This window comes from Myotis daubentonii, chromosome 17, assembly GCF_963259705.1.
Source record: "Myotis daubentonii chromosome 17, mMyoDau2.1, whole genome shotgun sequence".
NCBI classification, from domain to species: Eukaryota; Metazoa; Chordata; class Mammalia; order Chiroptera; family Vespertilionidae; genus Myotis; species Myotis daubentonii.
This window is the reverse complement of record NC_081856.1, coordinates 10301092-10327346: the sequence shown is the minus strand read 5'-3', so window position 1 is coordinate 10327346 and position 26255 is coordinate 10301092. Positions and strand designations below refer to the sequence as shown.

The 26255-nt window shown below is 39.3% G+C and overlaps 3 protein-coding genes across 14 annotated transcripts in view; 2 read left to right on the top strand and 1 right to left on the bottom strand.

Annotated features, from left to right (window-relative positions):
• Positions 1–14781, top strand: part of TRMT12 (tRNA methyltransferase 12 homolog) — a 47045-nt gene extending 32264 nt beyond the window's left edge. Inside the window, exon 2 of the mRNA XM_059672759.1 lies at positions 14643–14781. The gene's annotated coding sequence lies outside the window, so the exon portion shown is untranslated. The remainder of the gene's footprint in view (positions 1–14642) is intronic.
• RNF139 (ring finger protein 139) lies at positions 2977–16634 on the top strand. The gene is made up of 2 exons (XM_059672754.1): positions 2977–3535; positions 14643–16634. The coding sequence occupies exons 1-2, from the start codon at positions 3355–3357 to the stop codon at positions 16457–16459; spliced, it is 1998 nt and encodes a 665-aa protein (XP_059528737.1). The 5' UTR covers positions 2977–3354; the 3' UTR covers positions 16460–16634.
• A 687-nt stretch (positions 16635–17321) lies between these two features.
• Positions 17322–26255, bottom strand: part of TATDN1 (TatD DNase domain containing 1) — a 28243-nt gene continuing 19309 nt past the window's right edge. For 7 of the 12 annotated variants that reach the window (XM_059672760.1, XM_059672764.1, XM_059672765.1 and 4 more), the window contains 3 exons: positions 21889–21959; positions 20804–20930; positions 17322–17497 (listed from right to left, as the gene is read on the bottom strand). In XM_059672760.1, coding sequence (XP_059528743.1) covers positions 17395–17497; positions 20804–20930; positions 21889–21959 — 301 coding nt within the window. In that variant the 3' untranslated portion in view covers positions 17322–17394. Of the gene's footprint in view, positions 17498–18619; positions 20276–20803; positions 20931–21888; positions 21960–26255 lie in introns of those variants that run through there. The other 5 variants (XR_009449648.1, XR_009449649.1, XM_059672762.1 and 2 more) reach the window with 5 other exon arrangements.

Sequence of the window (26255 nt, the reverse complement as noted above, 5' to 3'; positions counted from 1 at the left end):
TGCCACCAATCCTGAATGTTCTTGGCCTAAGGTGGAATTTAGTTTGAATTAGAAATTCTGTTAAAAATATTTTTTTTTATTGATTTCAGAGAGGAAGGGAGAGGGAGAGAGAGATAGAAACATAAATGATGAGAGAGAATCATTGATGGGCTGCCTCCTGCACGCTCCTACAGGGGGATTGAGTCAGCAACCCAGGCATGTGCCCCTACCTACCAGGAATTGAACCTGTGACTTCCTGTGATCACTGAGCGAATTAAACATTCTTAAAAACTTTATGCATCAAATTAAGATTGGAAACGGTTAAAACATTAACATGAACTGTAGCATTTGCTCACTTTTAAAACCTTTTTATTTAATATTTACTACACTTTTAAAATAAAAATTGGAGAAAACCCATGAACTTTTATTTTCCATTTTGCATGATTATAATATAGTGGTACTTACCTCCTGTCTCCTTACCACACTACTACTCTCTTAGATTATTCCTTATGGGCCCTTTTCTCCATAATAGCCTCTCTCTTTTTCCTTTAAATTGCAATTAGGGCAGAATAACAGATGGACTGAGTAGCTAATTTACATCTCTGAAGTTTCCATATAAGCCTTCATAGCTGTCTCCTCTTACCAAGTTTGCTTTCCTTTGGGAATTTTGTCAAAACCACAAGATTATTCCCCTGGTGTGCAGTTTAGGAGAATTAACCCAGCAGAAGTAAACAGACTGGATTAGAAAAATGATCAAAATGATATTGCAGTAAATAGGCAAGCTACAGTAGGATCTTGGGTTAGAATACTGACAGTGACAACAGTAAGGAAACAAATACAAGAGATTGTCTGGAAAAAATGAGTAAGATTTGGTTGCAGATTGGCTGTGGGTGAAAAGAGGAAGGAGTTAGAGATGCCTTAAGTTCTAAGTTCCCGGTAGCCTTGGGTTCAAATCCTGGGTTTGCTCTCCAGTAGCAATGGCCATACTGGCCACTTAACTTTTTGTTCTTGGTAACTTATCTAAGCCTCATTTCCTCCTCTCTAAAACAGAGAAAATGATACCTATCAAAATAATGATGATACAAAGATTTAAGTAAAATGTAACACCCTTAGCTCAGTGCCTAGTACAGTGGGGCCTTGACTTACGAGTTTAAATTCGTTCCGTGATGGGGCTCGTAACTCAAATTACTCCTATGTCAAATCATGAACGAGTGAGACACGTGATGCTGGGCTGATGTGGCGTTCACTGTGATGTTCGCTGTGCCAACTATCTGAAGCTGGCTCATAACTCGAATTTTAGCTCGCAACTCAAAGCAAAAATCGGCCGAGAGATGGCTCGTATCTCGAAAAACTCGTTAGTCGGGACACTCGTGAGTCAAGGCCCCACTGTATATGGGAAACACAGATGGCAGTCATTATTAGTAGGGGATGACAATAGAAGTTTAAAAACCTGAGACTGTAGTAAGGAGTTTGGGTGTGGGTTCAGTCATTCTACCACACTTACCTCACCCAGAGAAAGGGGTCTTGGAGTTTTATTAATCACCCATTTAGAGCCCTGATAAAGTGGATTGCAGAGTGCAGTTTGGGCTAGGACCCTAGGTCAGTGGTCGGCAAACTCATTAGTCAACAGAGCCAAATATCAACAGTACAACGATTGAAATTTCTTTTGAGAGCCAAATTTTTTAAACTTAAACTATATAGGTAGGTACATTGTTATTAACTTAATTAGGGTACTCCTACGGCTTAGGAAGAGCCACACTCAAGGGGCCAAAGAGCCGCATGTGGCTCAAGAGCCGCAGTTTGCCGACCACTGCCCCAGGTAAACCAGGTTCTTGCTTACTATTTTACCCCCCTTAATTTGAGATGGCTGGGTCTACAGTGCAGACTCTGACCTGACTTACATTCTTATTTTCCTTTTTTTTATTATTTTTACAATTAAACTTATTGGGATGACATTCGTTAATAGCTAATTTACATTCCTATTTTCTGGTGAAGAGAAAGATAAGTATGGTCAGATTAGTATAGGCTTCTAGGGGGTGGTAACTGGGAAGGTAAATATATGGGAGAAACTAGCGGAAGATGACTAGTGAGTGGGTGATTCAGAGTCTGAGAGTCCTCTTATACGTAAGGGAGAGGGACACCTTTACAAATGGACATTTATGTCCTGATTTCTAAGCAAATGTGTTTTGGGGGGCGTGGAGGCAGAGAGCTTTTCTTGGGAGAGGGGGTGGGGGCTTCAGCTTTTTCTTGTTTTAGCTAAAAGTAATCCTATGTCAAAGTGGCATACTTTGGGGTGGCACGTTCTGATCCCCTACAAAAAAAAAACAACACACACACACACACAAGAAAACTATGATCTCTTCTGCCTGGGAGGAAAGAAGGGACTGCCTGGGTATGCTTTCCTTAAAGAAAACTGGACATCAAAGTGGGAGGCCTGGGTTCCTGCCCTTCATTCACAGCGACCCTTGATATCTGTAAAATGTGGCCGAGAAGTGTCCTCAGTTCTGTCCAACTTGGGGGAGGTGGTTAGGGATGCGCCAAGGGATGAGGGATGTTGTTGGTGTGGCGCCTACACCACCTAGCCCAGAGCCGCAGTCCGCGGCGGCTCCGTGAAAGGCACGCAGACACGCCCCCAGGTCTTTCCCCGGAATGTCGGCCGACCGGCCCGTCTCAGAGCCGCCGCCAGGTCGGGTGAGTAGGTGGGGCGGGCGGCGCCCTTTGCCTGTCCTCCTCTCAAGCACCTTTGAACCACGTTTATGGGACATTTAATGGGCTCTAATAAAACAACAAGGAAGTCCCGCCCGTGGAAGCAGCGGGATCCCTCCCTGAGCCCACGCCGCCGTGGGTGTGGCGGCCGCTCTGAGGCTGGAGGGCGCGGCTGCCACACAGCGCCTGCGCCACGGCCGGCCGAGGCTCCAAAACAGCCAAGGCGGCGTGGGTCGCGGTGGTCTGCGGAAACCATGGTAACGCTTACGGACGTTGGCTACGCCGTACGTGATGACGACGTGGGGGCGCCCCAGGCGTCCGCTTGTGACGCGACAGCAGCGCGGTCTCCGCGGTCTCGCGTGACCTGGGGCACCGCCTCAGCCTCCCAACAGCCCCAACGGCAGAGGCCCGCGGGCGAGGTCAAGATGGTGGCTCCGCGGGCGGGGGAGGCGGTGGAGGGAGGAGGAGCCAGGCCTTAGCCAGCCGAGAACACCGACACCCGGAGGCCTCCCCGGAGCCGCCGCCGCCTGCTCCTGCTCGAGACACGCGAGCGGGCGGCGGGCGGGTGGTGAAGAGACCTGGGAGGAGGGGGCGGAGTCGCCGCCTCAGCCCCCGCCCCTGGCCGCCGGCCCGGGACCGGCCCGCCCAGCCCCGGTGCGGCAGCGGCTCATGGCGGCGGTGGGGCCCCCGCAGCAGCAGGTGCGGATGGCCCATCAGCAGGCCTGGGCGGCGCTCGAAGTGGCGCTCCGGGTGCCCTGCCTCTACATCATCGACGCCATCTTCAACTCTTACTACGATTCCAGCCAAAGCCGGTTCTGCATCGGGCTCCAGATCTTCCTCCGGCTCCTCGGTAAGGGGGAGGGGCGGCCTGCCTCCCGGGACGGGACGTGCCGCCGGGAGCCGGCAGCCGCGTGCAGGCCGTGGGTCGTGTGTGTGTGACGGACTGAGTCAGTGTGAGGCGGTGTGAGACTGTCAGTGAGCGTGAGGCAGTGCGAGACTGAGAACCAGGTTCGCCCCGCGGGGCGTCCTCGCGGCCGGAGGAGGGAGGCGGTGACCCGGGCCCGCGTGGGCCGCAGAGGGCGCTCCGGCAGTCCCCCGCTCCTTCGCCGCTCCTCCTGGGGAATGGGTGCCGACGGCCGCTTCCTGTGCGACCGCCCGGGAACCCGCACCTCCGCTCTCCCTGCCCCGCCGCGGTAACCTTGGGCTTGTGCGAAGGCCCGGGCCTCCGTTCCCTTCTTTCCGAAATGCGGGGTGCTCGTCTGTGGTCGCTTCTGTATCGACGGGGTGTCCCGTGACGGGGACGTGCCCGCGGTACATGACATCCAGACGAAAGGGGCAGGGTTTTGAATGTCAGACCCTGCACCCCTGACCGAAAGCCCTTATGGAGAAGGCGATGTTTGCCAGGAGTCCGAAATGTTCCATGAACAAAGTAGAGGTGTTTAAAGAAAAAACGTGGCTAGAAAGTGACGAGGCTTTTCCAAGAGAGACTTCTGAAAAGGAGTTTTGGTGGCATTTGCAGGAAGTGTAGAAAGGCCTCATGTTTGACTCCCCGTCTTCACTTGCATCATCAAAGTGAAAAGCACTTGTGCGTAAAAGAATCTAAGTCATTGCACCTCGGCACGCGTGGTGCGGAAGGTAATTGCGATGCGCTCTCAGGAGGCGAGTGCTTCGAAGTGTTGCTGATAGTGGGTCCTCACCAGACCTCTCCGAACGATGAGCCATCTGTTGCTTCTTTATTCGGACAGAAGGAGAGCGGTAATGCCGAGTTTTGTTCTTAGCAATAAGTAGCAGTGTTTTACAGTTGATACTTCACTTTTGCAAAGCATTTTCACTGGTATTACCTAACCTAATACCTATCTAACCTTCAAAAATCCCTGAGGTGGGAGGTGGTATTCTCATTTTACAAATGAGAAAACGGGGTCAGAGGTTGTGTTTTGCTTTAGATTCACAGCAAATAAGTGGTTGCCAGAGCCTAGGCTTAAAAATCTTCTGACATCAATAGTGGTTGACTGTTCTCCGCAGCCCAGCTGCAATCCAGATACAGAATGGTATAGTGATGATCACACGCTAGAGCTTAAAACTCACATATGTGAACGTGCTGTTCTTTAGCACAAGACTTACCGGGAACGCACCAGCTGCTGACACCAGCTATTCCTGCTGCAAAAGTGTAGTGCCCTCGTTATCTGTGGCAAAAGCGGAGCTGTGCGATTTCGTAATTATACAAATATCATCACCTGAAACTAATGTTATGCACTTGAAACTAATGTAATACTGTCAATTATACTTAAATTTAAAAAGCATTCGCTAGCTTTCATATTTTATACTTAACATTTTATTGAATTCTGACAGTTATGGGTGAAGTTAATGTTAAAATGAAATTAATAAGAAGTGGCGCTGTTGGGAAGGCATTTTATTCCTGCCAGTAAGAAGCCACTCATCATACCATAAATTAACGTGCAGTTACTTATGTAGTAAGGTGGTCCCAGCTCAGTCTGACTGCCAACCCTGCCTTCACCCTCCCCAAAAGAGAGCAGAAGACAACAGACTTCTAGGGCACTTGATCAGATTTGGGATCAATGGGATAACCAAGTGCAGCTATGGAAACTAAGTAATCACATATAGCAGGACTCTCTGAGCGTAGGAGGATGGCTATCCCCATTTCTGATTTGAGAAGAGTCCGTGGTGGAGGAGGAAAAAAAGGAACTTTGTTTGAGAGGATTCACATGTTCATTGCCCAAATAGTGTAGCTGCTGCCTTGTTCTTACAGCAGGTGACTGCAGATTCTCTGAAAACCCTTTTGGGACCAGGTGCTGAGAATTTTAAATGCAGTGCTCTCAGAGTTGAGCTAGGGAACTTTAAGGAAAAGGAGTATTCTCCTTAATTGAATAATTTGTGGTTTAAGAACATTGAACAAAAGTAATAGTATTTTCTTTGTACTCTATCCTGCTTCTTATTTTTGTAGTAAATCATGGAAGTTTGTATTTGATAAATCATAAGAATAAGACGTCAGGCAGGTTAATTAGTTGTGTCATGCCTCCCTGTTCTTATCTGAATCTTTTTAAAGATGGACAGTAATGGTATTTCTCTCATTGGGTGTTAAGGACAATAAATGAGATAGGATGTAAGCCCTAGAACAGTACTTGGGACCTAGTAAGCGTTAGCTAATAGTAAGCTTGATAGTTAAAAAAAAAAATTTTTTAATACTTAAATTAAAACCATACTGTGTTGTCCAGCTGGTGTGGCTTAGTGGATTGAGCGTCGTCCCATGGACCAGGAGGTCCTGGGTTGGATTCCGGGTCAGGGGCACATGCCCTGGTTGCAGGCTCCATCCCCAGGAGGAGGCGTGCAGGAGGCAGCCAATTGATGTCTCTCTCTCATCGGTGTTTCTGTCTCTCTCTACCTCTCTCTTCCTATCTAAAAATCAGTAAGAACATATTTCTTTAAAACAACCATACTGTGTTACAGATATTTTGGTCTTTTGAGGGCATCAGAGAAATGTTGACACTGTTTATTTGAAAATTTTTATCTCAAAATATTCTCTGGGTCAGACTTTATGAGAAATACAAAATATTTTTCAGATCCATCCCCTGGCTGTTCCTTAAATTGTGCCAATGTAATTATGCTAATTTTTCACATTTGTAAGTGATAACGTTTTTAAAAAAGTGGCTTTGGTGCTAAAAAAAAAAAAAAAACAACAACAACCCCAAAACATCCTGAATAAAAGGCGCATTCAATGAGGCATCTGTTGTTTTTTGAGAGTGGCAGGTTTGTGTGTAAAAGATACCAAAGGATAGTTAAAATTAATTGTTCTACCTGTGTTTTATTGTGTGTGTGTTTTTTTAGTAATTGTAGAACCTTTTTAAAATAATTTATATACTGCTGTATATAAATCTTAAACCTTGGAAGTCTGACCTTTTTCTTTAAAATAAAATTGTAAAAATGGAAATCTATTTTCTAAGTAAAAAAAAGCAGTACCAATTTTATTTTATTTTTTAAAATATATTTTTATTGATTTCAGAGAGGAAGGGAGAGGGAGAGAGATAGAAACATCAATTATGAGAGAGAATCATTAATTGATTGCCTCCTGCACACCCCCCACTGAGGATTAAGCCCAAAACCCTGGCATGTGCCCTTGACTGGAATCGAACCTGGGACCCTTCTATCTGAAGGCCGATGTGCTATCCACTGAGCAAACCAGCATTTCCCTGGCCCAGGCCCTGGTTGGTGTGCGTGCCTGCTGGAGGCGACCAATCAATGTAGTACCAATTTTTATATATAGCATCTGAAGAATTTACTTTCCTTCCCTATAATAAAGTACTAAAACTGAGAGTTTCAGGAGATTAGAAAATAAAGCATCTCATTTTGGAGATCCAAATAAAATCTTATCACAATATATAGAATATTTAAGAATGTTAAGCTATTCTTAGGAGCTGTTACATGCTAACTGAAATCCAACCCAGTGCAGCATAATGCTGAATTGGCAAATCTAAATCCAAGGCAGAAAATGAAAGCATAGGACTTTGTTTTAATAGTATTACTCATATAATGATAATTCACTGAAGTGGAAAAGCTTTTCTGAACATAAAAGAAAATCCAGAAATTACAAGGGAAATTAAATTGAAAGCTTTTATGACAAAACTTTTTAATTCTTAAAAATGGCACATTGAGGGGAAAATGTCTGTATCATATGAGATGGAAGTCCTAAAAGTTTTACTTTGTCAGTAAGAAAAACTTCTACTTCCAGAGAACAATGGGCCCGGGATAAGCAGTTCACAATAAATGAAATGCACATGGTCAATAAGCAAAAGAAAAATTACTCAGCCTCATTTATAATTAAATAAATATAGTTAAAACAAAACTTCACTTATTAGATTAGTGAAGAGTTCAAAGTTTGAATAGAAACTGGTAAGGCAAAACTTTTTTTCCCTTTCTGTAAAATAGGTAAAGTGATACAATATTTGTAGGTTGTCATTTCTGTGTAAAGCCATTTGGCACTATCAGCTGAAATTCATCATATTCCTTTTGACACACGATTTTGTTTCTAAGAATTTGACCTAAAAATATAGTTGTACAAAGACTACAGGCAAGGATATTCATTGCAGCATTGTTGGTAATGACAAACAACAAATTGTTCATCTAAATGTCTATTAAAAGGGAATCTGTTCATTGTATTAGGTTCAGCCATACAATAAAGTTGATGAAAAGAATGAGATATAGTTATTTTTGGTGCTCTAGAAAGAACTCAGAAAACCTGTGATGTGAAAAATGAAGTAAAACAATAGTAATCAGGACCGCATAAGGATAGATTAGGTATTTTAAGCTGTGACACTATTGACATTTTGGACAAGATAATTCTTTGTTGGGAGGTGGGTGGAGCTGTTCAGGAATTTGTAGGATTTTTAACAGCATCTGCCCACTGCCCATTAGATACCAGTAGCACCTCATTTGAGATTGCCAAAACATTTCTCTAGATATTGTCAGATGACTCCTGGGGGGAGAGGGGAAAAAAGATTCTGGTTGAGAACCACTGGGATAAACAAATAGACCAATAGCACAGAATAGAAAGCCCAGAAATGGACTACCCAGGTATACTGGTATATAGAAACTTAATGTGTTTCAGAGGTACATTGAGGTATGTAGAGGTAGATATAGACTATTCATTTGTGGTCATTTAGTTATCCATATGGGAAAAATTACACTGGATCACTACCTCATATCAATATATAAACAAACAGTTCTAATGGATTAATGCTTAGATGTGAAAAGCAAACTTTAAAGAAAATAAAGAACATTTTTTTTAAACCTTACAGAAGGAAAAATTCTTTTAAAATATATAAAAGCAAATGTGTAAAATATTGATAAATTCAACAATATTAAAATTTAAAACATCAATTAATCAAAAGGAAGCATCAGAAAAGTGAAGAACAGCCACATAACTGGAGAAGATGTTTGCATTACAGATAACTGACAAAGAATTTTTAGTCAGAATATTTTTTTAAATGTCTGTGATTCATTAAGGAAAACAAATTCCATAGATAAATGAGCAAAAATAAATTGGCAGTTCACAGACAAGAAACATGATGATCAGTAAATGCTCTCTTTGATAAATAATCAGAAATGTAAATTTTAAAAGGTTAAAATAACAAGAAAACCCACTATTATTTAGTAAGATCCTCTGAGTAAGAAGCAAAAAAAGAGTATGTGTGTTTATAAATATGTGCTTGTTTGATGCAAAGCTTGGTTTATTCTTCACTTAATACCAATGTGGTTTGATTCTTTAAAAATCATGTTTACATTTAAAAAATAAAAACATGTTTAATAAAATCTTAGTTTGAAGCAAGGTTTTAGTTTTATCTTATTAAAAAACTTAAAATACCCTTTTTTAACCTAAAGTGAGTTTGATAGAAAATTTTTCTTTATGGTATAGTTTATCAAGTATACCAACAGATTGCTATTTCAAGATATTTTATTTACCTTGTATTTCATTGGTTAGGGCTCCCTTGGGAAAAAGATAGTCATAACATTTATTTCTGGGCTCCATCTTTATTCTGTCTGGCATTGAAATGTTTTTCCACAGCTTGCTTTAGGTTATGTTTTAAAGGTTTAAGGTAGCTGGAGAGTTGTAAATATTCTGTCCTGTTTCTTTCTAATTTTTAGTCCTAAGTTTCCAGAAAAGGTTATGGTATGGACTTTCCACATAAAAGAACTAAACACATTGGTGTATAACATGCGATGGTTTATTTCTGCTTGCTTATTTGGGGTAATCCAAATTGTAAAGGCCCTGAACTCTTGATGAATTGAGTTCACATATAGCCTCAGAGATCCTGAATTGATTTAGATACCTGCTTCTTTCCTACCTCGAGAACTTTGGTGAAACTCTAATCACTGGAAATTGGGTCCCTGAGTTGTGATTTCAGTTAAGTCTATTCTCCAGTGTCCCAGAGCTTAATTTTCTTAGGTGTACAGGGTAAATAACAAGAGTTTTATGTCTGAAGTTGTGAAAATACAACAAAACTTTAATATTATTGGTAACAGTCACAAAAGGCCAAGGCCAGGAAAGGGAATGTTGAGACTTATTATTTGGGAATTTGACTTTCTTTTTTCCTTCTGTAAAATGAGTGTTGATTACTCCCATGTTCCATACATAGGACCTTGAGTATAAAAGAAAAATTTAAGAACCCCATGTACATGCAAACTTTGGGTAAGAATTAAATAGTTTTATAGTATTGAAGTGTTTGGTGGTTATTACATCTTGAGGGTATTATTTTAGTCAAGAAAGGGTAGTATCAGTCCTAGCTGGTTTGGCTCAGTGGATAGAGCATCGGCCTGTGAACTGAAAGGTCCTGGGTTCAGTTCCAGTCAAGGGAACATACCTTGGTTACAGGCTCCTCCCTGGCCTGGGCCCTGGTTGGTGTGCGTGCCTGCAGGAGGCAACTAATCACTGTATTTCTCTCTGTCTTTCCCTCTCCCTTCCACTCTCTTTAAAATCAATTGAAAAATATCCTTGCGTGAGGATTTAAAAAAAAAAAGGAATATAGTATTAGATTGTTACTTGCTAGGACACATCTGAACTTTGTGATTTGTAGTCTCACTACATTATTTGTCTATCCTCCCCCCTTTTCCCTTGGTATCTATCCTATATAATAAAAGCCCAGTGACTAAAATGGCAGAATGACCATGGCCCTTGGCCCAGCCAGCCCTAACCCCCAGTGAGTGGTTAGGGGCGATCAGGCAGGCAGGTGAGTGGTTAGGGGCAATCAGGCAGGCAGGTGAGCAGTTAGGAGCCAGTGGTCCCAGATTGCGAGAGGGATGTCCATCTGCCAGTTTAGGACCGATCCAGATCCACAGGATCGGTCCTAAACTGGCAGTTGGACATTCCCCGAAAGGTCCCGGATTGCGAGAGGGTGCAGGCCGGGCTGAGGGACACCCCCCCGCCCCCCCTCCCATGAATTTCGTGCACCGGGCCTCTAGTATATATAAAAGTCTAAGTGACCGTTCGACTGGTAGCTATGACATGCACTGACCCCTAGGGGGGAAGATGCTCAATGCACAGGCACAGAAACATGGAACAGACTAATGAGTCTCAGAGGGAAGGGGGGAGAGGGGAGGGCAGGAAGAGATTAACCAAAGATCTTATATGCATACTAGAGGCCTGACCGTCAGGGATTGGACCGAAACTGGCAGTCCGACATCCCCCAAGGGGTCCCAGATTGCCAGAGGGTGCAGGCCAGGCCCAGGGACCAACCATGCACCAGACCTCTAGTATTTGCATAAAGCAAAATGGCACTTTTTCTCCAGACATATTTCTAAAACCCAAATCATTCCTTCATTTGTGTGTAAAAATGAGTTTCAGGGTAAAGCTATTCAAGTAAAAGGGGGCTGGTTATAAATCACAACAAAGTTCATGAATATTCACAAGCAATGATTAATTTACCACTTTCTGAATAGCAAGTTGACAAAAGTAATTTACAGTCCCTGCTTGACTTTCTCCCTTTTAATTGGTATAAACTAGAATTGAAGTTATTTGACTCATCTTAGGAGATTGGTTTAAGTTTTGTCTCAGGAAAATTGCTGACTTTTTCCCTGTAGAGAAAGTAATATTACATATACATAGTGGTTGAATTAATTCCATTTCCTCTCACCTTCCATGGAAAATATTCCTAATCCAGCTTTTTAAAAAGTCCTTTTAAAAAACACACGATATTTTTAGAGAGAAAGGAAAGGAGAGGGGGAGAGAGAGAAACCGATATGAGAACCAAACATCAATCTATTGCCTCCTGCATGCCCCCCACTGGGGATCTAGCCTGCAACCCAGGCATGTGCCCTGACCTGGAATCGAACCGGCAGCCTTTATGTGCATGGGACAATGCCCAACCCTGGGCCACACTGACCAGGGCAGTTCATTTTATATTGAAAGGACCTTTACCCAGATATTAGCTCTCTGGGAGATTACTAGTGGCCCACTTGCTCTGGAAATTAATCAGGTGGTTTTTATGCAGAAATTTATGTATCTTGTGTCCTTTGTTCTTTTTTACAAATTACCTGACACATTGGCATAGGATAAATTTTAAGTTCATGGGCAAAGTCATCATTTAGAGTAGCAGTCTCCAACCTCTCAGACCTCACAGACCACCGGTTGGCGACGGCTGATTTAGAGGAACTAACCCTTACTTTTACATGCAATGGATTATGAAATGCCTCCACTGTATGTAATATGCAGTCTTTCTTGATTGCATGCTGAAATAAGGAGGATGGGTAGATATTTTATTTGGAGTGCGTCATGTTTTCTATACTCCAAGCCAGGGGTGGGCAACTTTTGACTCGAGGGCCACAATGGGTTCTTAAACTGGACCGGAGGGCCGGAACAAAAGCATGGATGGAGTGTTTGTGTGAACTAATATAAATTCAAAGTAAACGTCATTACATAAAAGGGTACGGTCTTTTTTTTCAATAGTTTTATTCATTTCAAACGGGCCGGATTCGGCCCGCGGGCCGTAGTTTGCCCACGGCTGCTCCAAGCTCTAGTTTCTTTTAAAAAAAATATATTTTATTGATTTTTTACAGGGAGGAAGGGAGAGGGATAGAGACGTAGAAACATCGATGAGAGAGGAACATCGATTAGCTGCCTCCTGCACACCCCCAGTTGGGGATGTGCCCACAACCAAGGTATATGCTCTTGACCAGAATCGAACCTGGGATCCTTCAGCACACAGGCCGATGCTCTATCCACTGAGCCAAACCGGTTAGGGCCAAGCTCTAGTTTCTTAGCTTTGTCTGACCTCATATATATCAATTTCTAAGTGAGCTGTATTTTGTAGTTTCCTTTAAAAACATAATCCAGAATTCAACAGAAACATTTAGTTCAATTAATAGTAATTGCATTTATTTTCTACAAAATATTTTGTGATCCATAGATGTACAAGGTAGTATCCTTACTTACTCTCAAAGACATTATCTAACAGGGTAGATAATACCTATAAACTACAATATCGAGTAGTATATGAATATTAGGTGTTTCACCAGGTTTTGTAGATATGCTGGAGAGGAACAGTCACTATCAGAGAAAGTGGGTCTATAAGATGGACAGGATTTGAGCAGTCAGGGTGGGACCATGATGACAAGCAGATAAAAATGTAAACACAGTTGCAGTTATGGCACCGAAAGAGTGTTTTTGGGAAAGAAGTCTGGAGCTATGGTGTGTGCTTTGAGAGGAGCATTATTCTAAGGCCAGCTGGATCCTTGATTTCTAGGATAAGAAATACAGATTTTAGTTATTATTACTATTTCAGAGCTGCCACAGTATTTTGAAGAAAGAAATGAAGGCATATTGGTGATGGCTTGTAGATGGATTTGGACAAGATGAGTTTTTAGTTAGAGACAAACTAATAAATAGGTTGGTGAAAAGAAGAGATAAATAATAGTTAGAATTTGGAGACTGTCAAGTTCGAGGGTACAGGGCTAGAAAGCACCATTAAGAGAATAATGGTGCCTTTCACTGAAATTAGAAATCACAAGAGCCATTTGAGGTAAGTTAAGTTTTAGAAATTTTGAATGTTACAGCTGTAATGTAGAAGTGCTAGTAGGTGGCTATTTTTATTTTTTTGTTAATCCTCACCCAGGGATATTTTTCTGTTGATTTAATTTTTTAGAGAAAGTGGAAGGGAGGGGGAGAGACAGAGAGTGAGAGAGAGAGACATGGATTGGTTGCCTCTCACACATGACCCAATCAGGGCCAGAGATCAAGCCCTGCAATCGAGGTATGTGCCCTTGACCTGTTTTGGACCAGGTATGACCCTTCTTCAGCCCACAGGCTAATGCTCTATTTACTGAGCCACACCGGCTAGGGTACTTGGTGGCTATTTGGATATCGTTTCCATAGTTGAAACCTTGGATAATGTTTATTGTAATCTCACTTAAAAATTTGTCAGAGCACAAAGATGCTTCTAAATACACTTCAGACCATACATTGGTTAAGTATGGAGTGGGGAGGAGGATTGATTACTGTTTTCTAAATGTTTTGGTTTTCGTAATGCTACTTTTGTAATTTGAAGAACAATAGAAAGGGTAGACTATTTGAAGAAAAAGATTCTGTAATGTATAGAAAACAAGGAACTTGAAAGACATTTCCGAAACTTGCAAGGTAATTGGTGGGGGGAACAACTGAATTTGGAAGCAGGGGAGAATGCTCAATTTAAGGAGCAGGAAAAATAAGAGCCAGCTGGAGTTCAGCTTGAGGAAAAGGAGGCATTAGATGTAAGTATAAAACTTAAACTCAATTTCCTAAAGAATACTTTTAAGAAAAAGAATTCTAAGATTTAATAGGAACAAGTGTTTTCCATTTTGGTTATTTTTTTTTAATATATTTTATTGATTTTTTTACAGAGAGGAAGGGAGAGAGATAGAGTTAGAAACATCGATGAGAGAAACATCAATCAGCTGCCTCCTGCACATCTCCCACTGGGGATGTGCCTGCAACCAAGGTACATGCCCTTGACCAGAGTCGAACCCGGGACCCTTCAGTCCGCAGGCCGATGCTCTATCCACTGAGCCAAACCGGTTTCGGCCCATTTTGGTTATTTTTAATTGTAATGTTTTTGTCATGGAATTATTTTAATTATTTTTAATAATTATAAAATTTAAAAGGACATGTTCTTTAAAGATTTTAAAACTTATTAAAATGTATGTCATTATAAACTCAAAGGTAATTTAGTTGCCTGGGTATATGGTACTACTTAAAATTATTTTGGAAATTGTAATTCTAATAAGATTTTTAAAAATGTTTTGTCTGTCCTGTTGAACCTACTTTACAAAACTCTTTTGGCCTTTAAACCTAAATTGCCTTGAGGCTTAATGTTCATAATTTAAAAAATGCTCGAATTTCCTAAAGGGAGACTATAACTATTAGTGGGAAAATATTCTTTAAAACGTTTCAAATGACCTTTTTTCTTTTTTTTCAGGTATCTTTGTATCCAGTATTGTTCTGATATTGTCACAGCGATCACTTTTCAAGTTTTACATGTACAGCGCAGCCTTTCTATTAGCTGCAACTTCAGTGTTGGTAAATTATTATGCTGTTTTGCACATTGACTTCTATGGTGCCTACAACACGTCAGCTTTTGGAATTGAACTGCTTCCTCGGAAAGGGCCCTCACAATGGATGGCACTCATTGTTCTACAGCTAACATTTGGAATTGGATACATTACACTACTCCAAATTCATTCCATCTATTCACAGTTAGTTATTTTGGATCTCTTGGTTCCTGTAATAGGCTTAATCACAGAGCTACCATTACACGTCCGGGAGACTTTAGTTTTTACTTCTTCCTTGATTCTTATATTAAACACACTGTTTGTCTTGGCAGTGAAACTTAGGTGGTTTTATTATTCCACACGGTATGTTTATCTTTTAGTGAGGCACATGTATCGAATTTATGGATTACAATTATTAATGGAGGACACATGGAAGAGGATCCGTTTCCCAGATATACTGAGAGTCTTTTGGCTAACAAGAATTACAGCTCAGGCTACAGTGTTAATGTACATTTTAAGGATGGCAAGTGAAACTGATTCCTTCTTTATTTCTTGGGACGATTTCTGGGACCTCATTTGCAATCTTATAATTAGTGGATGTGATTCTACACTAACTGTGCTGGGCATGAGTGCTGTAATTTCCTCAATAGCCCATTATTTGGGCCTTGGAATACTGGCCTTTATTGGATCAACTGAAGAAGACGACAGGCGACTTGGCTTTGTAGCACCTGTTTTATTTTTTATTTTGGCTCTTCAGACTGGTTTAAGTGGGCTAAGACCAGAAGAGAGACTTATTCGCTTAAGTAGAAACATGTGCCTTTTATTAACTGCAGTCCTGCATTTCATCCATGGAATGACAGACCCCGTATTGATGTCTCTCAGTGCCTCTCATGTGTCATCTTTTCGTAGACATTTTCCTGTGCTCTTTGTCTCTGCTTGCCTGTTTATTCTTCCTGTTTTACTCAGTTATGTTCTTTGGCATCACTATGCACTAAACACATGGTTGTTTGCCGTTACAGCCTTCTGTGTGGAACTCTGCTTAAAAGTAATTGTTTCTCTCACTGTTTATACGTTATTCATGATTGATGGCTACTATAATGTCCTCTGGGAAAAGCTTGATGATTATGTCTACTATGTTCGTTCAACAGGCAATATTATTGAATTTATATTTGGAGTAGTAATGTTTGGAAATGGGGCTTATACTATGATGTTTGAGTCAGGAAGTAAAATTCGGGCTTGTATGATGTGTCTACATGCGTATTTTAACATCTACTTACAAGCAAAAAATGGCTGGAAGACATTCATGAATCGTAGGACTGCTGTTAAGAAAATTAATTCACTTCCTGAAATAAAAGGGAGCCGCTTACAAGAAATAGATGATGTCTGTGCAATCTGCTATCATGAGTTTACTACATCTGCTCGTATGACACCATGTAATCATTATTTCCATGCACTTTGCCTTCGGAAATGGCTGTACATTCAAGATACTTGTCCAATGTGCCATCAAAAAGTATACATTGAAGATGATATCAAGGCTAATTCAAACATACGTAGCAACAACGGATTTATTGCACCTAATGAAAATGCAGAGGAAGCTGTAAGAGAGGCTGCTGCTGCCGAATCTGACAGGGAATTGAATGAAGATGACAGTACAGATTGTGAGGATGATGTTCAAACAGAAAGAAACGGAGTGATTCAGAATACAGGTACAGCAGCTGAAGAATTTAATGAGGACACTGACTGATTAAACAGCATTTACTAATCATTGAGGTTATTTGTTCAAAATTCAGTTCATCCAAAATGGAGTTAATATGCTTCACTTCATTGTGTAACCAAGCACAAAAACAGTCAATGTTGAATCTGTGAATGGTTTTCCGTTTACTGTGATGTGCTACTGTAAATATACCTCTTTAATTACTTCTGGTCTCTTTGGTGACCTATTTAAATTTGTGTACATTATTGTACATAGAATAAAATGTTTTCACGTTTTTATGACAAAATTTGAACAAATAGCTTTTTAATAGATATAACGATAATACAGTGCGCCAACTGTGCCAAAGATTCCTAAATGAAAGTGTATAATTCTGGCCCCTAGTTTTTCTTTAAGATAGGTGGGAGAACGAAAAAGCAAATCAGAGGAAGCCACATTAAATCAAGGAAATAAAATAATCTGGACCAGAGGATAAAGGATATATTTTTATGAACTCAGGAAAAAGTAGGATGCCAGAAGTGATTGAGACTTTTTGAAATTTGAGAGTAGCATTGTAGTTAAGCTGAGTTCAAAAGTCAAGATTTGGATATTGTGAGTTGAGAAATAGGCACATATAAGGTATGTATGTATATCAGGTATGTATCAACTTGTATCTGGTATGAACCAGAATGTGTTTAATTTTGATGTGAAAATCAGTATATTTGTTAGCCATTCCGTGTTTGCAGCATTGACATAAAATTGTCCTTTTGGACTTCTGAAGAGATTATAAAATTAAATACTTGGTGATTTTCATTCTTTTAAGCTGAGGTATTGACATTAAAAAAAAATCCTGGTTTTATGGATAGAAATAAGGGAGATGGTGTGCAGTGATGTATATAATACCTCTTTAGACAAGTTCCAGAGAATTCCTTTATTGAAACTAAGTTTTACCATGAAATTTCACATACATGATGGAAAATACATACCAATTACATGTTAGGAAAAAATATTTTAATGGTATTATTGTATAGCTCATTGGCTAATTCCAGTGGATCCTCATCTCTTACTGCTGCCATTATCTCCAGTATTTGACTAAAAACAAAAATAGATAGTTTAAATTTCCAGTTACATATTCTGTTTTAAAGCTATTTATCTTTTTCCACATAAAGGATGATACTAGCACTTTTAATAAGCTTAAGCGGGTATTAAAGTTTTCAGCACTATCAGAAAGTTTAACTGCTAGGATATTTAAAATAAAGGAATTAGAGATTTCTGTGGTAGTTTTTGCATATAACTAGAGCCAAAAACCAGTTTCAAATAAATTATAAAGGCAGCCTATATAATGTGTACCTCAATTAGGGAATTAACCTGGTAGAAATGAGTCCTTTTAAACTGTGGGTCATTACATACTCATTACTGGGTCATGGTAAGCTTTTAAAAAATTGAAAGTTACAAAAGGAAAAGTACAGTGCATGTAGGCAAGTACTATTTCATTTATGTATGTACATGTGTAATGCGTCAATGTAGGTCATTGTGGGGACAGCCATCAGAATTTGAAAGCCACTGCTTAGAGAACTAGTAATAAAGGATAGCAAGAAACTGCGGCATGATCACTAGCACGATGAAAGCAAAGGAAGTTATTTACTCGGAATAATGTGTTTGGTTGGGGGGGAACTGGGCTTTCTTTTCCTGTACTTTCCCCCCTGCCATACAGAGAATAGCCCAGGTGTTATTCTTTCAATTTCTCCCTAAAATAATTATCAGTAATGTTTTCTAGCATTCTTATATATATAGATAGAATATTTTTATACATGAATTATATAAACATTTAAATAGTCTTTATCTTAAGCTTTTTGTTCCTTTTTATCAGTTTCTTAAATATAAAACACCAAATGGTATTAGGGATGGAGATTAAAGATTAACTGGAACTTTATTCTGTAAAAGTAGCACAAAATGCTTGCTTAATTTGTATACTAAATGAACTGACTAAATTTTTGTTATCTGACAGTCAAAAATATGCTGAAAGCAAATCTGTTAACATTTAAATTGACACTAAAGATCCAATTTTCTTCGTAAATTGCAGAATTTTCCTCTATTTGGAATTGGAACTTGCATAATACTGTGCAAAATAGATTCCTGATACCCTTCTCCTTTCCAGTCCTTTCTCCACACTGATAGCAGTTACAGCTTAAGAAAAAAGCTGCCATTTTCCCGTTTAAAATCCTTTGGGTCCTGATAAAATCTAAACTACTAAAGTTGGCACAGAAGAGCCCTCACAGTCTGGCCTCACTCTACCTTCCCAGACTGATCACTTACTCGTGCATCCTACTTTCTGGCACCCTAACTCACTGTTCCCCTGGAGCAGCTAAGTCCTCTAACAGTCTGCCTTTGCTCAGCGTGTTTATCTTGGTCTGGCATAATTCCCAGTTAGTAAACAGTTGAAATGTCACTTTAGTTCTCTTATTTCCCCTCAAGGCGGGCAGTTGCTATGTCCTATGGTCCCAGTCACACATTCATACCTCTATAACACCACTACCAGCTAGAATTATACTTTTTATGTCTTATTTGTTCCGGAGGGAAGGAATCCTCGTCTGACTCAATTAGTGCCTTATCCAAAGTGCCTGGCACAATGTGCCTACTCATTGGTGGATAGATGAGGGAAGGGGCTGTCTGGATTCTTCTATATAGCTTCAGTAAAATGGCATATGGCAAGACCTCCAGAATGTGCTTCAAGGAATTTATTTAGAAGGGAGATCTCTATACAAATAATTAAAATAAAGAACTGTTAATAGATGGAATTTGATTAAAACGACTTTGTAAGTAGGAATTTTAACTTGCCAATTAGTTAATTAGACTATGGCAGGTGTGTTTTTGAAATGTGGCTTAAGCTTTTCAGTTTGCAAATGTTGATTTTCCCAAGCTCTGCCTATTCAGAACTGGTATTCATGGTTGTAGTTGCGAATCATGCATTTTTAGCTCTTAACTGTCGGCATTTAGAAACAGGTTAAAATTTCGTCTTGTAAATGTATAGCTAAAGTCAACAGGTATACTTAACAGTAAGATAGTTTAGAAAATGGAGTATAGATTGCATCTTTATAACCATCAACAGGAAGCTTCATGAGAACGGAACTTAAACCAGGTAAGGTGTTATATTCTGAATTTGCAAGAATGTACATTTCAGAAAAATTACAAGTGATTCCTTACTAAGCAGAATATATTCCTCACCCAGGGGTTTTAAAACAGTTAAGTCAGGGGTCTCAAACTTTTTAAACAGGGGGGGCCAGTTCACTGTCCCTCAGACCGTTGGAGGGCCGGACTATGGCTTAAAAAAAAACTATGAACAAATTCCTATGCACACTGCACATATCTTATTTTGAGGTAAAAAAACAAAACGGGAACAAATACAACATTTGTACTTGCATGTGGCCCGCGGGCCGTAGCTTGAGGACCCCTGAGTTAAGTTCTAAAGTATTTGCCAAAACTAGCATGTTTAATAAAGCAAAAGGTCTTTCCAATATGTTTTGATAAAATTAATTCACTTTTCTGTCTGCTGAATTTAGCTCTGGCTTACTTAATACTCCTACCTGTTAAAAAACTACTGGGGGAAAAAATAATGCATATGGAAGGAATTACTATTTAAAAGTAATTCAATATTAATTTTTGTGAATGTTATAAATGTGTTCAGTTGCCTAAACTGGTAAACCACACTAGATTGATACAGTCTAGAGTTAAATTATGTACTTGTGCAAACAAAAGAAATCAGATGATGTCTCCATTAAAATGATATAACAAACTTCCTGTAAGTTAAAATATCGTCTCCAGCTCCTCGATAGTTAGATGAGTAACAGAGCCCATCTTTTTCACATGTGTCTGTACATTATAATAAAAAAGATTATGAATTTAAGGAAAACAAAAATCTATAAAGTTCTACCCCTCTTTTTGTTTGGAAAAAGGAAGTTCTCATGTGTTATTTCTTAGGTTTATTGAGGTTTTTAAATCATTCAAAGTACAGACACCATTAAAAAGGTCTTAAGATTGCATTTTTATAACCATCAACAGGAAGCTGCATGAGAACAGAACTTAAACCAGGTAAGGTGTTCCTATATGGAAAGCATTAAGATCTTTTCCCTCTCTACAAAATGACAAGTGACCAAAATCACACAAAGTTCTCACTGCAGCAATAAAACCACTGGGGTAGAGAGGATATAAAAAGAGGAGCGGAAATAGAGCAATTCAGGTGCAAATTCCTAAAAACCACTGCATTAAAATGGTTGTATCTGATCTGAACTTCATTTGGACTTCACCCAACTTTAATTATGTCCCTTGAGTTCATTTTGTTAAGTGGCATTTGGTGGTTGGTTTTAATAGTTTTGAAGACCATGAAAACAAAATACTTACATTATATGGCAAGGTTCATTTCTGTCTTTCAAACAGTGCCCATTTTCCCATTTCTTTTTGGTAGGAAATGACGTTTTTACATATTTTGAACCAGCATGTGTACTTTTGACTCCACACCAAGGTGCATCTAGAATTAGCAAATACAAGTCTCTTCAGAAGTTTAACTTTTTGAATTATTTTTTTAAATGAACATTACCAAGCTAATATATAACCTCTAAAATATGTTATGATTCAGCTTCAAACATGGCAAAAAGCAACAGAAAGGTTCTAAGAAACACACAAGAAAGAAATCTTAAACTATACAAATTCTTAAATGTTTTTATAAGACTACTTTTGTCCCCCAACCCCCATTATTGCTGATGTTATGATATGCTTAAAGATCTAAAGCTAAAAGAAATACAATTGTAACATGAGAACATTTAGGTTAAACAAACTTCTGTATTGGCTCAACTGAATATAAAAATAGTAGCTTTGAATACTGGGGTTATTCAATAACCTGTTTCCTTAATTAAGAATTGTAATAGCTTACACATTCTATAAGCTATGTACTTTTAATGACCTCATTAAGTTTTCATTACTCCCCAAGGAAATAAACCTGATTTCTTCAGAATGGCTCAGCCTTGACTTCACAAAAAAAGTCCTCTTGTATAAAATCCTTGTGTTCCAGGGTATAGATAAAAATGTTAGCTTCTAACCTTGTTTTAAGACGCAACAGATTACTATCAGAAATTCTTAGACTAAACCAATTTGATTTAAATTAAAAGTATTGTAGAATTAAGTCATTGCAAAGAAGACATTGTGTAAAAAGTTCTGAATAGTTTTTTAAACCCTGAGCTAAAATTAACTTAGTTAAGGCTCCTTGTTTAGTCATCCCCTTGTAAGTGCTAAGGCTTTTGTCAAATTTCTAAAATTGAAAAAATCACCTGCATAAATATTTTTCCATCAATTGATAACAACACCAAAGGTTTTCTAAAAAATGTAACTGTTGAGGCTGTGTGCTGTTTTAAAATAAAACATTTGTTCAATTTCCTTTAGTTCTTTTTTTGGAATGGGTTAATATGAAAAAGTTCTAAAAACAAACTTACCAGTCTCAATCATTAATTTTTCACTAGGTATTGACTTCAAAACTTCCAAATTAGCCTCAGTTTTCAGTGAGCTTAAAAGATATTAATGTATAAAATAAAAAGGTGCATTTAATGACTTTTCATACTATAAACTTGTCTAAACAGATCACAAAACTAACTCAAAATCCCAAAACAAACTTTGGTTGGCTACAGAGGCAATATACCATTGTATTTGCCCATCCGTATTAAATAAAAGTTCTAACCGCCAAAGGCTGAAAAAGTTTTTTTAAAGGGCTATTAGGCCATTGCCAGCAAGAAAAAGACCAGGTCCTGGGGTATGAAGTTTAAACCACCAGCAGTAGTACTAGATGGAAAAGGCAACTTGTCAGCCATCCTAGAGTTGAGCATTCTTACACATCATGGTGGGGATATGAGCTGTTTGAAAGAATTTACAGTGTATATAGATAAGGGGTGGGAGGAGGTGAAACGGGGTCAGCTCTGGGATAGGCTCAGGGTCTTCCAGGAAGGTGTCTGTTCTGGGACGGGCTGTGGGTAATAGATTGGAAAGTTCAAGCAGATGGCGCCTAGCTAGTCTCTTTTTAGGTAATTGTGGAAATAGCCACAAGGTAGTTAATCCAAAATTCTCCCAGACAACATACAGGAATGTGAGCAGTCTTGTTATCTGGCCTTGCAGTTGTTTACTGATTAACCCCCTCCTGTTCTTGCTTCAACCTTCTGGCCTGTTGTGATTTAATTCAGGACATCTCAGAGTTTTCTCCTTGTCACTAACTAGCCTTACTGAATCCAAATTAAGATCTATTCCAACCAGATCCTGCCTTTGGGGAGGATACAATAACTTCCTATGAGTAAGTAAAACTTTTTAGAATATTTCATTTTTTCTGAGAAATTGACATAACTTACAGTGGTATAGTCTAAACTTTCTCTTTCAGTTTCACCTGTTTTCCAGAAATCTACATTAGCAAAACTCACTTTTGTTTTTATACGTTTCCCTTTTTGGATATAATTTTAGTAGGATTTTAGGAGGGGTGGGAGTGAAATGTTTGTCTAGTTTACCATAAGTACCAGTCTTTTAATTAGTGTTCTCTAGAAGAAAACAGAATTATTTTCAGCCATCTTACTACTTGGTCAATGTAAATATTTTCTAAAATATGCTCAGTATTAAGGGGAAGCAGAGTTTGCCACTGCAGATATGCCTTTGGGCTATTATTTGAAGCTAGTTATTTTTAAGGAAAAACTTTTGACATTTCTCCCTAACTGCCTAAGACAGTGGTCAGCAAACTGTGGCCCCTTCCACAAAAGAGTGGCTCTTCCACAAAATACCACGTGCAGGCGCACATGTACAGTGCGATTGAAACTTCGTGGCCACACTCAAGGGGCCAAAGAGCCGCGTGTGGCTCGCGAGCCGCAGTTTGCTGACCACTGGCCTAAGAGAATTTAGAAAGAGGATCTGCTCCAGTGAGGGAGCTATCATCATAAACAACAATAGTTTAAATATCAACTAAGTATAACAGGAACCTACTAGCAAGGCCCATCTGATCAAAGTCCTGTTGTATCCCATTGTTAAAGAAGGCCCAGCAAACATTTGTTTACCAAACATTTGCTTTTCATCTCCATGTGAACTGCTTTTCTCCCCTTTGTAGTCCCAAACCACAACTCCTCCCGTCTTAGCTCAAGATGGCTATATCAGCTTGCTCTGTCCTCTGGTCTCATTCTCATGGAACTCCCATATATGCCTACGTAATAAGTTTGAATATTTTCTCCTATTAATTTATCTCATATTAATTTGATTATAGAATCCAGGCAGAATAACTTAAAGGGTAGAAGGAAAATTAAATTTTCTGCTCCCACAGTTTGGATACTAAATTTAAAACTTGTCACCAAATTAACAATTTACATATTTTTGATCTCATGAAATGTCTGACTGACTTAAGACTTTTCCAACATGTATTCCATGTTTGTAAAAATGGATCAAAATACAGAAAGGGGGGGGGGGCGGGGAGGAAGAGATTAACCAATGAACTTATGTGCATATATGCATAGCCCATGGGTAGACAATATATGTAGTGAGGGAAAAGGCCTTGGAGGGGGAGTGGATGATGGGGTCTAAGGAAGAACAACTGAGATTGTGTGTTCAAGTTAAAACGTGCCCATTTTCTTGGGGGGGGGGGGGAGCGGGGGGAAGAAGGTTATAATTTAATCATTAGAAACCACACTTGGTTATAGATAGATAAATTACCATACTGCAGAAACTCAGATTAAGACTAAAATAAATTTCAAAATAAGACCAGAAATACTGACTCTGACTAAACGACTAATCTATTAATTCAGTTAATGTAGGGAGGAAAAAAGCTAAGTCTTTATAAACTCGAGATAATTTAGAAATATCTGAAACAGACTTATAGTTCAAATGGGTAGAATAAAAGCTGCCTACCCCTGTCTCTGCAAAGCCATCCCAAAATAACAAGGAAAAAAAGAAACCGTGTTTTTTATGAAACTAGAAGGCATTTCTAACCCCTAATCAAAATACATAGAGTAGAAAGTGGATGGAGAAATGATAACCTATATTTACCTGCTAAGCAACTTAAGTGTTATATGCCTATAGAGAGAAATACTGAAGACAAACCAATTCACCCAAGAAAGTTCTAAGAACTGGAAGAACCAGGAAAAGACTGGGATAAGGCAGGGGACTGAAAGGGGGGATTGTTTGAAAAGTGAAAAGTCAGAGAAAAGAGAAGATGGGACTCCCAGATTACTTTCTCATGAACTAGTGCAGAGATGATTACTTTTGCCCCCACCCAGGGAGAAAGAGGGAGGATGTAGGAGGGAGAGAGGTGTGTACAGTCTGGAGAATTTAAACCAGAGACTAGACTGGAGAGCAAGCACAGAGGAGTGCAGGGTCAGGCATGGAACTGAAAATGGAGACTGCTTACTGCACAGTGAAATCCTCTCTCCAACCCCTCCCTGCTTCAGAACACAGGCACATTTATGAATCTCCATTCCACTTTTCCAGCAGGGAGCAGAGGGATCCTCTCTGGAGACACTGAACCAACTGGGAGGAAGAGCTCAACAAGCTGACATTTAGGAATCCCTGCTGAGAATGTCAGTTGGCCACCTGACTGACTGGCCCAGTTGATTGGGCTATCTCACCACTGAGCTTCCAATCAGCTTTTTTTTTTTTTTTTAACTTTTACAGTATACAGGGAAGAACAGCCTGACATTTGAAGAAAGCCTCCATTGTGATAGAGACCAAAACAACAAAAGGGGAAAAAGGAACGCGGAACATTTTTTGGCAAACAGAAAATAACTTTAAAAAACTGTAATTCTTCAGAGAGATGAGAAGATGCTGCAGAAAAAATATCAAATGAAAGTGTTTGGGTTTTTTTTAAATCCACTATCTAGGCAAACTTTCAAGAGGGAAAAGTAGAATAAATTCACTTTCAAATGTGTTCCATCAACACAAAAGGAATACATGGGATCTAAAAATAGTTATATCAAAGAAGAAACACTAGTCCTAACAAGCAGCAAGATGGAAGGGTCTGGAAGGAATGGAACAATCAGATTATCTAGACAGGTTTCCTCATAGGGAAAAACAGATAAAGGTATTTTATAGAGATGTTGCGAAGTGTAAGAAGCGTAGTTTTGAAGAAAGCCAAGTAAACAAAAGTATGAGGAAAGTTACTCCAGGAGAATAAAAAAAGTGGTACACCACATGGTTCAGCAGTCAACAATATACAAACATAATGAAAACATGGAATATGCATATAACCAAAAACTCTAACTAAACTAAGGGGACTATGGAGGATAATGCAGTTGGGGGAACAGTATGGAATATGGACTTAAATGCTCATATACCTTCATGAGAACAGGTAAAGGGAATGAATGAGTAACAATGCATATAATTAGAAGGTGATAAACAGTAATGTGATTGCCTCTGGAAAAATTGATTCAGGGGTACAGGACATGCTGGAGAGTGTTTAAAGCCTCTTAGTACTACTGGACTTTCTCTTCCATAGGCATGTGGTCCACATAATGACAAATTAAATAACTTAAAATACTAGAACATTTAAGTAAGTCTGAACTCTATAGCAAACAGGTAAATTTCATGATTCTATTTTCTAAGATTATAGTAAAAAAAAAAATCAGAAAAAAAATTTAAGGAAATTAAACACAAATGATGGAAAGTAATCTTATACTACTTTGCAATTTATTTAATGACCTACACTGACATCCTGTAAAAAGACACTGATGGAGGCTCACCAAATCTGGAAGAAAATGAGCCTGTATTGGGTGTGTGAGGTTTTAGTTTGGCATAACAGCAGAAAGGTCACTGAGTGAGGAGCCAGAGGACACAGGTCCTCACACTTTTG

Coding starts and splice junctions, on each gene's coding strand:
- RNF139 (XM_059672754.1), top strand. CDS start 3,355: ATGGCGGCGGTGGGGCCCCCGCAGCAGCAGGTGCGGATGGCCCATCAG. Junction 3,536..14,642: donor GATCTTCCTCCGGCTCCTCG/GTAAGGGGGAGG, acceptor CTTTTTTTTCAG/GTATCTTTGTATCCAGTATT.